The following is a 12,990-nucleotide window of genomic DNA, read 5'->3' on the forward strand; positions in this document are numbered from 1 at the left end:
ATTATCTTGTAGTAGTCATTCTGAAGACAAAAGAAAGCAATTAAGAGAACTCCTAAATCCTTCATTTGTTTGTTTTTTGTGCATCTTGCTCAAGAGGAACAATAACTATCAGGGCTAGTACTAGCAACATCAAGTGATTACTTGCAGGAATGTCTTAATCACAGTGGTACTTAACATCAGTCAAATGTACTTTCCAGTGCTATCAACTCAACTTGACATTAAGTTCAAATATGAAACTAAATGCTGTGTCATCATGTGAATCAGATTGCATTCTTCAGATCCCTCATGCTACGCACCAACAGGTAAATACAAGTCTTCATTCTCAGGATACGTAGCACTTATTGCATTATTTGACACTTTGGAAGGCAAGCACCCTCAGATGTCAGTCACCGTATCTCTAAGGAAGGACAAAGGTCCGTGTTTTTTACTAATAACTTACCGTTAAGAATTGAGAAGGATTTCTGACAAGTATGTGCAATTTAATACTGACTTAAAAAAACAAAGTTAGATTCAGACATGTTCCACATTTGCTCCCGCTTCTCTCCAGTCTTCATGCAAGTAGCAATTTAAAGAAAAAAGCCAGAACATTGCAGCTAATTGTTAACTTTTCGTACCATGTAAGCCAGGAATTACAGAAGCCAAGTTTTGAAAGTCTTTTATAACCAATTGTAACTTTCAGGCTTTGACTCTCAAGATCAGGGAAGAATAGCGTGAAAGCAAAGCATTCAAATGTGAGTTCACTTTTAATTAACAAGATGGGATTATCCGGATGGTAAAGAAAATATGACTGGAATTAAAAACATAAAAGAAGCAAGACATTTAATCCAAATTTGTTACTAGTCTTCCTTTTCAAAAACTTATTTTCTCAGATAATTGATTTGGTTTCTAAGATGATTTATATCTGGGTATCAGTTTACATTTGAGATGAACATCGCTGCTTGTTCTACTATATGGTATTGTTGGAAGAAATGTCCTTCTGGGTTCGGCTCCAAGTAGGGAAAAAGACACTCGAGACATGGAGGCTGCTTGGAAAGATGGTTTTAATGGTGGACAGGACCGCATGGCTTGAGTCCTGAACAGAAAAGGTGATCACATGCTTCAATGTTGGTGGAGAAGAAGAGAAGGGAAGAGAAGGGCAAATGGAGGGGCTTGCTAGGCTTTTTATAACCTGTTCAGTCCCACCTCTGTTTCCTGTTCCTGTGTAAGAAATGTATTCTGATTGGTTGTTAGACTCACATGGGCCCATGCAGGGGCAACCCTCTAGGCTGTTTTGAATCCAGGTTTGATTGAGTTCAGATGCCATGTGGTCAGTTGAATAAAGGCTTATATTATCCTGCCTTATCCCATCACTCTGGAGTTGAAGAGGAGAACTCTTTATTATGTAAAGTGGACTAGCTTGGTCTTCTTAATGGCCCATTGACAAAGTGGGGATGGGCTGGAAGCTGTAGGAATTTACTTTGTGTTTAAAATGTGTTTCTCCCTTTTTTCACATCCAGGAAAATATAATATTCTGCCTTTTCAATATTTCCTAGGATATTTCATTTTTCTGGGAGAGGGCTAGGTGATAACTTCCTACAGTATTTCATTCTATCTTCCCATAACAAAACAAAACAGCATCTTCAAAGCCAAATTGATAATACAATCTTTTTTCCTTTCAAGTTTATTACTGATCTCTAGGAATCAGTAAATTCTAGTATAATCTAGCCTAGATATTTTGAAAAATAATAAGAGATTGTCCTATCCTTCTTCACAGCTCAAGTAGTTTCCCCTTTCTGGATAGTAAAAAATTCTGTAAAATTGTTTGACATACATCAATTTGCTCACAACTCTGTTTTTCAAAATCAATTTAAAACACGTGGACTTCAATTCCCAGAATTCCACCAGCTGGCTTGGGAATTCCTGAAGTTGAAGTCTATGTATCTTAAACTTGGTAAAGTTGAGAAACACGAGTTTAGCACATAATCCTTTTCTGGTCAGGAAATATACCTCTTAAATTTGTGAAATATATTCTCAACCAAGCAAAACAGTGAGTTGAATCCATAGACCAGCTTAGAATAGATTGAGTAACTTTCAAACTTTCCTCTTTTCCCATTGCATTTTTTCTTCCTGACTCATTCATTATGTTTTCCTGCTTGTAGTATCTACCATACAACTTTTCCTCATTCAGTGAGCTAAATTAGTTAAAAAAGAAGACTAATGAAGAGCAGGTCTTTTGATTAAACTCTCTTCAACTTAGCTATTGTTTGGTTCCAAAGGTTGCTGCATGGATCATATTTAACTATCCTAAATATAAAGAAGAAAGAATATAAAGAAAGCCACTTTAGTTTACTTAATACTGCTAATAAACAGCATTCACAAGTTGTTTGTCTAAGCCATGTATTAGCTGTTTATTGCTCGTACTGCAATGAATGATCTAAAAACTAAGTATCAGGGAACATTGTTTCTTCTTGGATGGGAGACAATAAGGAAATACTAATCTAGAATGAAAAATTAACACATTTGAAAAATCCTAGAAAGAAGTAATAGCAAATTCACATTATTGCAATAAAATATGTCCATAAAAATCACAAAAAATGAGCTTCATTCAAGGAGGACTTTGGTTTTAGCGTACTAGCATGAAATATCAATTCAAACTTGACACTTGTTCACTATTGAAAGCAAATACAGTCATCCAAACAAATAGGTCATTGTAGCATCCAACATCCAGAAAAACTTTGTTTTCCTTAAACCTCCCCAGTCAAGTATCTTGCTCTTCGTCTAGCAAATATATGTTTGAAGGAGGTGGGTCATTTGTGATGATGAAATCAATGAGGCTTCTAAAGTGTCAGACTGATTTCATTTCATGATCGTATGTCTTCAAAATAAACTCTCAACAACATAATTGCCAATGTTTTCCCCTGACCTGGAAACTGGAAGACAGCAAGTTTCTGGGAAAAAGAGATGAGAAAGAAAGCCAAAGGCAATTATGAAAAGGTAAAGAAAACCTGGCATTAACTTTAAGCGAAAAAAATCCCTTCTTTCAACTTACTTGTATATTCTTTGGCTTATGACGGTGCTGATCAAAAGGTTATTTGATACACATTTTGGAATGGGTTAGGTGAGGCTGCAGTGTACATACGCCAAGGCTTATTAAGCCAAGACAATGGTGGTTGATGCAACTTGTATGTATCTAACATTTATAAGACAACCTTGGTCATGCTGAGAATACACCAGGCTTATTTCTAACTGTGTTTTTAGAAAAGCTGATTTCTTTGGATTGACCGTTACTGCAATACATTTTGTATCACACAACATAATCTTTTCTGTACTCAGACAAGATTTATCAGCTTCAAACTTCTATATTATTCAAGAAAAATGATTGCTTGAACACGGTTTAAACATTTTACAGTATAATTACAAACATGGACCTAGTTCACAGGATGAAGTTTTGAAGGTCAGCGATATATTAGTCTGAAAATGAATATAGTTCTGTCATACACATGTGAGAAACTCTTCCACAAATACTTTGACATGCAAGCCCTGCTTAAATTTCAGTCCTTAAAATCAACATTGTTTGATTAAGTAGGGCATTCATTTTTATTATTTCAGACCTAATTTGTTAAACATGAAGGAAAACAGTATGCAGAAAAATATCCAGCAATAAGTCCAGTTGCTTTGAACAGGTATTCATCCCTCAGCAAGAAAACACAGGATTGTAACCTAAACATTATTCTGTACAGCAATATCCACAATCCTAAAGATACAATGTACAATTTAACATTATGAATCAGAAAGCAAGCATGTTTGCTTGTTGTAATGTTGCAGCTATACATGTGTTGTTTTTTCGGAAAAATATGAAAAGCACAACTTTTAGAAAAATACAAACTCTAGCACTATGTACACATTTATACAAGGGATTTGTTTAACCTCAGATGATGTTGTTATCCCCAAACCACATCTTAAAATTTCTGTACTTGAAGAGGAATGGAATCGTCACATGCAACTATGTAAACAGTGCTAAATGAGTTTTGTACTTTGGAATAAACAATCACAAGGAACACTGCAACTGGGAACCGTTGCTGCCTCCCTCTCATATACCAGGCAAGGGAGAATAGAATAGAAATGATCACAGGAAAGATGATATTATTGATGAAATGAAAAACTCTTAATTTTTCTGACTACCTTGCTTGAAAAAAACAATTATAGAAGATTCAGATGTTCCGCAATAGTGCATTTTTGGACAGCAACTATTTTTAACCAAGCAAAAGGGGGGAAAATGTTTGGACAATGGATTCATTTAAAGTGCTGTCTTCCTGAAAGTGCAGCAGCGATTAAACAGAGGAAGGCTAAGTATTTGCCTAACATACCTAAAAATCTATTGCTTCCCTTTGGCCCCAGAGAAAGAACAAAAGGGTATTTGAGTATCTCATCTCGGAAGCATAGATGCACACATGCTATTGTGTGTCAAAGCAATTTTAAAAAGTGTATATAGAGCTTGCATCGGTTCTCCCTCACTTTCTCTTCTCCAAGATTAATGCAGATATTATTCATTGCAACTCCACTTATTCTTAACCAAATGCATGGAGGACCCCAGGTTGTGAAAGAGGCATAAAGTATGTTTTTATCATCACACCACCCTTGATTCTCTCTAACAACATTATTCATAGCCTTAACTATATTTAATGCTTCACACTTAGTACTGCAATAGTTGCTCTCCTCTCCAAGTTTAAGCCATGCTCCCTTATTTACTGTTTCCTTATTCTCCCATGGCAGCCCACTTGCAATCTTCTTCCAAGTGTGCCAGAATGAACTGCCTTGGGTGCTACACAAAACTGGGTAGATAGGCAGAATATAAATGCAACTTTTTAAAAAGCCGTACAGAGGAAGCAGCCAGCATGGTCACTATTCTGTAGTTGTGATCCCAACTGAAGCTACATAGATGATAATGATGGCAGACATAAAGAATAATTGTCCTTATTTGTATAATTATTGTTATACAACAATTGTGTACATTAACAATACAACTATTGTTAAATAGTTAAGGAGGCGATATCAGTATCTTCAATATCTGGGCACATTCCCTTTTCTTTTCCAATCAATGTGGGATCTTATCAGTCACTTGAACAGATAGATGTAATGTCATCTGTACTTATGTGTAGTCATTACAGTGTCTATTATTTCCATTTCAATGAACACAGCCAATCTGCAAGATTTGAAGGCTTCGTGACTCTATCTTTTGTTTTCCCATATATACAAAACCGGTTTTAACCTCTTATGTCTACACTCTGTAGAGTTTTCACAATCTTTTTTTTTTTTTAAAAAAGAGGGATTTTTCTTTAAAGAAAAAGGATATTATTCACATTTGAGGATGAGGGATTTTAAGAAATGTTTTTGGTCAAGTTGCTAAAATACCTGTCATATCTTTCAACTGTATATTAAAAGAATGCGTACTATGAAGCCCTTTCCCAATGCATGTTATAAATAACAAATCTAAATATATCCAAGAACGCATCTATATTTGGCGAAAAAGATGTATGCCCTAGAAGGCACTGGGGTTAATATACATGCAACAGCCACCCTTTTTCTCCTCGTCTTTGTTCTGCAAAACAAATATCAACAACAAATGTCTTATACAGTAGTCCATTTTTAAAAGTTGCTTTTTTAATTGCACAAAGCAGAGTGGTTGCATTCTCTTTAACAAGAAGCTGCTGCAAGTGTTGATATGACTAATTTAGTGATGGATGGAAGTATGTTCAGAAAAGTTCAAGGTCTCCATTTGTTTAAGCAAACCAGACATTCGGATCTAGTCAAAGTTGTTCACAATCAGCTTTATTTTGTTAAAACTTCATTGGACTGTCATATCTGGCCATCCAATTTTATATAATCATCAAAGCTGGAATATCTACTTTTCTGATCTTGGTCTCAGTTATGTCTGTTTCAGCCTCTGTTCTAATTCATGTTGCTGCTTAATTAATCGTTCTATTTCAGATCCAAGAGTTTGTAGGTTATCCTTTGAAGGAAAAAAAAGACACAAATTGTTAGCAGAACTTCCAATATTTAAATTCAAATAGAGCTATCTACACATTCAGAATTTATTCAAGACTATTATCTGAACCAGCATAGATGTATAAGATACAAGAAGATGCATTCACTTAGTCATGCATTTTTTAATCAATGCAAAATTGCTGAATTCAGTGTGATAATCATAATTTGTTCTACATTTCTGATTCAAGAATTCAATCTCTATTAGCAATAACAATAGCACTTACTTATATACCACTTCATAGTATTTTACAGCCTTCTCTAATCGGTTTACAAAACCATCATATTGCCCCCAACAATCTGGGTCCTCATTTTACCAATCTCAGAAGGATGGAAGGCTGAATCAACCTTGAACCAGTGAGAATCGAACTGCCAAACTGCTGGCAGCTGGGAGTCAGCAGAAATAGCCTCCAGTACTGCATTCTAACCACTGCACCACCACATCTCTATTATTTAAAACATTCCTTTAAAAAGAGGCACTCTCTTACGTAAATGTTTCTTTCAATCATCATACCAACAAAATAAAATCTTTCAGATTCCTTAACAGAGTCTACAGTACTATAAAATATACTTTAAAAAGCAAAACAAAACCTGGTTAAAGCTGATTTAATTTATTTGAGATTCTTATTTTCTTAGTTAAATCCAAGTTTTTACTTAATTCATATAAAGACTTACATGAAAAGGCTCAGCATCAATCAGACAATACCTTTTCATATGTTCCTTTGGAATTAAAGAGTGGGATTCTGGTTCTTATTTCAATTATTTATAAACCAATTTCAATTAGTTATAAAGTAAAAATATGTAATAGCTGGGGCCATAACCTTTCAAGCTAAAACAGTCATCTCTTCAGTACTGATATATATATATGTATGTATGTATGTATGTATGTATGTATGTATGTATGTATGTTATATTTGTACTGATAAATAAATAAAGGGAGACTAGTATAGATATATTTCGAGCTAATTAGCTCTCATCAGCTAGCCATACCCTTACTGGGACTTGAACCCGGGCTGTAAATATCTTAGGCAGGAGTGTTAGCCACTTCCTCCCATATTTAGGCATACCAGGGGTTGTAACACTAATACATACATACATACATACATACATACATACATACATACATACATACATACATATATATATATATATATATATATATATTAGTTATCATTAATCTTCTATGCCATCACTTTGCCAAGGAGACTCTAGGAGGCTTATAGTCATACAATTAAAATACCATATAAAACATTAAAATAATAAATAAGAACTGGGCTTTGAAAATTGTAAAAAATATATCGAGAAACTTTCATTTTTCAATCAGTCTTTGAAATAGACATTTTGGCCTTAAATCTAGTCAATCATTAGAAGATTCATTTAAGTATAGATTAGTCCTAAAAGGGGTAGAGGTGATGAATTTCTATTTGTACTAGTTGGTGACTAAGGAATAAGCCTAATTGTGTCCTTGCTCTCTTTTTAAAACTTCCTCTTAGTTCTAAAAGGAGTAAAATTGTCCAAACTTGCTGACATTGCTATGGGCCCTACATGTGAGCAGAGGGGATTTTGGCCAGTGGTTCAAGGACAAAATTGCCTCAGAATACCTGTCACCAGCAGAAATAATGGGCAAAGAGTTTCTCACATGTACAGTCAAAATCTCCACAATAAAATTCTCTTTCCCCGATAGAGTCCTGGTGTTCCTGAAGGGAAATTCCCATCTCACCTAACCCCCTACCGCCAGAAAGACACATCTGAGGAGCTTGAGTTTTGGAATTAATAATGACTGCTTCTTTTGTCAAACATCTCATACAACAATTTAGATATTTATTTTATTTTGCTTAAAACAAGAATATACCCAAATTTTAAAAAAAACCATTCACCTAACTGTTCTGAAAACTACTTTCCAGTGTGTTTAGAGTAAAAAGCCTAATTCTAATCAAATTTATTTTACTGTGTCTTTAATCTTTTTTCTTAATGGAAATTGCTATTCGAACCAGCGCTTAATTTTCATGCGCATTCCCTGTAGTATTGTTCACTGTTCTGCAATTTTTAAAGCTACTGTGAAACAGTGCACAGCATTTTATAAAATGTATTGTGGGATGTTATTTTAATACTCACTTTTAAGGTAATATTTTTCAACAAGGTATCCTCCAGGACTGCCTGAAGTTTCCTGTTTATCTCCAGAGAAAGTTCTAATGTGAGTCCGCTGTCTGCAGGGTGTGATGTATAGAGAGAGGCCATGATTCCACCGCGGCGACTTAAATGTACTTTATTGAAATCCGATGCTTCAGATGAAAGCGTGCCAGCTTCTTCCCGCAAAATGTAACTCTGGATTATTCTGCATAAAAAGCAAAGTAGCGTAAGACAATGTCACAGAAAAATTGTGCCCTCGTGGGAAGGTTCTGACTCACTTGCATCGGTCTTAACTAAGAAAATCCATTTATTACGCTTTACTCAGAGTATGACTCTTGAAAATGTCAAGAATGGGAAGTCCTGTATTGTAATTTTGAAAGAATAGGGCTGGGCTGCTATTTATCTCTACTACTGATTAAAGACAATGGAACTCCATTTACATGCTTATGGAATTGCAACTCTCTATCCCAAATGAGAAACAAGGATATGTATAACATAAATCACAGTGGCATACTTTATGGCTTGCAAACTAGACGAAATGAGTTCACGGATAGTGCTAGACCAAATCTAAGGAAACTACAGGCTAAGGAGACTCAGGGCAATGCGTGAACCTAGCTCCTAAACCTAACATTCAAGTTCTGCACCACATGGATGTAGCTTTTTGAGCAGGCTGCACAGTCCAATATGCCAAATGATTAACAGAAAGCTTTCTATAAGATATATATTAAAATGTAATATGTGAACTGCCATTATATCATTCATTTCCATTTTCTTTGTATAGTATCTTTGAATATTCAAAATATCCCTGCTCAACTATTTCCTGGGTCATTTCTTCTCTCCTAACTTGGAGTAAACCACCCTCATGCAATTGCAGAAGATCTGCGATTCCCAGGGTCTTTACACTTGATAATAATAATAATAAATTTAAATTTATTAGCCGCTCCCTTTCCAGATAGGACTCGGGGCGGCGTACAATGGAGCATATAAAACATATACAAACACAAAAACATACATATATACAGAACATACATGCACGGAGGAGGTAACAAATTACATCACATTGGACAATTAAAAGTCACCATTAAAATACCCCAATTGTAAAACACAATTTAAAATTTAAGATTTAAAAGAACTGTCAGGAGGAGTAAGAAAAATTTACGGTTGAGCCAGGCCAGATAATTGAAAGAGGTGGGTCTTCAGCTGTACACGGAAGGAGCGGAGATCGGAAGTAGTCCTAATGTCACGGGGGAGGTCATTCCACAGGGCTGGGCCCATCACAGAGAAGGCTCTGCTCCTGGGTGTCGCCCCCCGACACTGTTTGGCGGACGGAACCCGAAGAAGTCCCTCTCTGTGTGAGCGGATTGGTCGTAGGGATGTATGGGGCAGGATGCGATCCTGCATGTAACTAGGCCCTGTGCCATGAAGCGCTTTAAAGATCATAATCAAAACCTTGAAACGCACTCGGTAGACCACAGGAAGCCAGTGCAGCTCGCGCAGGAGAGGTGTTACAGGGGAGTATCTAGTCCTCCCCATAATCACCCGCGCGGCCGCGTTCTGGACCAACTGTAGTCTCCGAGTGCATCTCAAGGGAAGCCCCATGTAGAGAGCATTGCAGTAGTCCAGGCGAGACGTCACTAGCGCATGGGTGGCTGTGCATAGGGCATCCCGGTCCAATAAGGGGCGCAATTGGCGCATCAGGCGAACCTGATGGAACGCCCCCCTTGCCACGGCTGTTACATGGTCATCCATGGACAGCCGGGCATCTAGGAGGACGCCCAAATTGCGCACCTGTTCCATGGGGGCCAGTTGCACGCCCCCAATGGCCAGAGATGGAAGCCACTGGTTGAACCGGGAGGCCGGAAGCCACAGCCACTCCGTCTTGGAAGGGTTGAGTTTTAGTCGGTTGTCATCCATCCAGATATACAGTAGATGCAAATTCCAGTAACTAAAAAGACTTTTATATATATCACAGCTATTCAATGACAAGAAAACAACATGAAACTATGGAAAAAATTGTATCTTTTCAGTAAAAAATGTATAAAACTAAGGAATAAGTTTGTGCCTAAATTATACTCCCAGTTACCATTAATGTACAAAACTGGTTTGTCAAAAATGTTTTATGTGATCATTTCTACCAAAATTCATTTAGTTGCTCCAGATGGCAAGACTTAGTTCAGGGTTCTGTTTGCAAATGACAAAATATCACCATAGAGCTAATTTGGTAAATTCTTAGAAACTTTACCACATTGGATATTGTTTTAAGGATCAGATCATTGTACCATGTAAGTTTTAATTAGCAGTTACAAAGTTGGAGATCTATAATGATATATTCTGCCATATTAAACATTTCATTGCAATTACGTTCTGCCACACAATTACTTCAGAATATTGAATGGCAGAGTTAACACAAATATTTTTATATGAACTTGAAGAGTTTTAGCTCTAAAATAAGCCAGTGAAAGAACAGGGCAGGAATAAATTTAAGCTAATGACTTTCTAGCAAGTTAACTATATTTGATTCAGTTTATTGTGGACTATTTTCAGAATCAACTACATACCTTTTCATAATAGCACTGACTATGTTATATACATCAAAACATAAATGTTATATTTCTACAGTTTAGTCATCACTGCTATTTGCATTTAATTTCAGAGCAAGTTGTGTTTATTATTAAGAGAGTCTTTTTACTGAATTCATATATAAGGCTGGGAAATGGAAATTTCCCCCCTTTATAGTCTACGTGTCTTTTTCCTTACTCAAATACCTGGAGCTATTTGGAAAAGGCTACCACTATTTGAACTTTTACTTCTCAAACGTGCTGTGGGCAACAGTAGGGTTTTACTGTGCCTTCTTCTTTTCCTAGCTAATGAGAGGTACATACTTGGTTTTTTTCCGAATTTCATCCACTAGTTGTTTGATATGGTCCTCCATAAACTCCATCTTTTCATTTTTCCGAGCGTGTGCTTTCTGCAGTCTTACTATCCGCTCAATCAAGATAGTCTTGTCTACTTCAGGAAAATGATCAACTACTACTGAAGAGCCCGTGTTTTCTGGTGAACGATCTTCATTGCTGCTCCGAGCATTAAGGGACCCTGCCAAATCAAGTGCATCTTAATTGGATTGTATAGTTTTCAGAAAAATCTTCCTCCTTCTCCCCCATTCCTTTGATAACCCCCCCCCCCAAGCATGTATCTTCAGAATTAGGTCCTGTTTTGTGTCTGTTCAGAAACCAATAACATTCATGAGTCGCAGTTCTTTAAATGGAATTAATTTTGGCAAGAAAAATAAAGAGTTGAGAATAGCACCCATAAACTTTTTGAACCTCGAAGTGAATATTTTGATACCAGCTGTAGATCACATAGATTATTGGAAAATTCTATACCAATAACTAATCATTTATCTTTAGCTTGAAGGTTTTATAGAAAATAAATAAATTTTAAAGCAACAGAGTCAACAGGTAATGCATAAACTGAGTCTTCATGTGTGTAACTTTTCAGACAGCCATTTTAAATCACCAAAATCTTATTCAGAGGAATCTCTGAAGATTAAAAAAATCCAGTTAGAGATGGAAGGTCAAAATCTTCAAGGATTACTTAGGTATTCTGCCATGGCCTCACAGAACCACAACTGCATTTCATGCAGAATTTGCAAACTAAGCTCTTTTTCAAAGACTTCCCTGACTCCATTTGTTCTGTTTGTGTATTCATTTTTCAATAAAGAACATATGGCTTTCATTTTTTGTGGGACTCTTGGGCAGAACGACCGAGATATGGAAATCAGAAAAACAAAAACAAAAGAACTCTAAATGTCAGCAAAAGAAAATAAAAAAGAATTGTATGACATCCAGAAGTTGCTTGGGTATGAAATACAGATAAAATGAAGATGGTATTCTTAAGAACTGAAAATATAGCAGAGTCAGCTTGTGCTACCCTTAAAATATCAGCAATGGTGTGTCAGGATTTGCATAAAGTACTAAGTGATCTCAGGAATGAAAGAGCAGGGAAGCTCAAACAATGCAACTTTTGTTGGATGAAAATTAGCTAGACTTGGAAAATTCATCACAAAAATGTGTAGGTGAGTCAAGTGTAGAAAATTGAAGTGTTCTAACTGCCTATGGGTGTAACACGTTATTTGCATTTTCTATCTTGACCTTAAAATATTTTCATCTATGAATACATTCTTATAGCTATACAGTACATGCTTACAGTTCAAAATTTGCCTAAGTTTATCCCATGAGATATTAGTACAAAATTATTCCGGATCTGGAAGATCACAGAAACGTTACGCTCTCAGAGAAAAATCAAGAAAGATACTTTGGCTAACTGGGATTGGGCAACATGCACATATTCAAGTACGTCATGATCTGTAGGAATTTTTTAACAAAATGTATTCTCATGGCAGATTTTACAGCTGTAGCTTATGTTATTAGCATTAGCATAGCTTTGTTTCCTCACAAACCCAGCAAAATATCTCACCTGATGAGCTGGAACGACTCCCCATGCTGCTAACTTCTTTATCACAACTGCCATTTTCAAGGTTATCCAATTTTCTCCGTGCTAATGAAACAAAACACAACATCTTTGATGCAAAGCTGATGTTTTAATTCCTAGGTCAAATACACACAAAAGAAGCCAAAGTTTGAGAAATGTTAACCTTGCTGAAGTTGCTTGGTGAGATCTTTAAGATTTGCAGCATGCCTTCGCTTCTGCGTCATGAGTTCATCTTTTAATTCCTCTGCCTTGGTGTTCAAGTTTGCAAATGATTTCTGTTGAGATGCTAGTTCCATCTCCAGTATCTGGACCTTGTTTCTATGGAGCTCGTCTTCCTTCTTCAACTTA

At 36.2% G+C, this 12,990-nt stretch overlaps 1 protein-coding gene across 1 annotated transcript in view; it reads right to left on the bottom strand.

The window, feature by feature from the left end:
* Positions 1–2,314: 2,314 nt before the first annotated feature.
* Positions 2,315–12,990, bottom strand: part of CCDC186 (coiled-coil domain containing 186) — a 41,052-nt gene continuing 30,376 nt past the window's right edge. Inside the window, 5 exon segments of the mRNA XM_081954803.1 lie at positions 2,315–5,989; positions 8,137–8,356; positions 11,034–11,244; positions 12,628–12,708; positions 12,806–12,986. Coding sequence (XP_081810929.1) covers positions 5,906–5,989; positions 8,137–8,356; positions 11,034–11,244; positions 12,628–12,708; positions 12,806–12,986 — 777 coding nt within the window. The 3' untranslated portion in view covers positions 2,315–5,905.

This window comes from Natrix helvetica (assembly GCF_964273705.1).
Source record: "Natrix helvetica genome assembly, chromosome: 5".
Classification (NCBI taxonomy): domain Eukaryota; kingdom Metazoa; phylum Chordata; class Lepidosauria; order Squamata; family Natricidae; genus Natrix; species Natrix helvetica.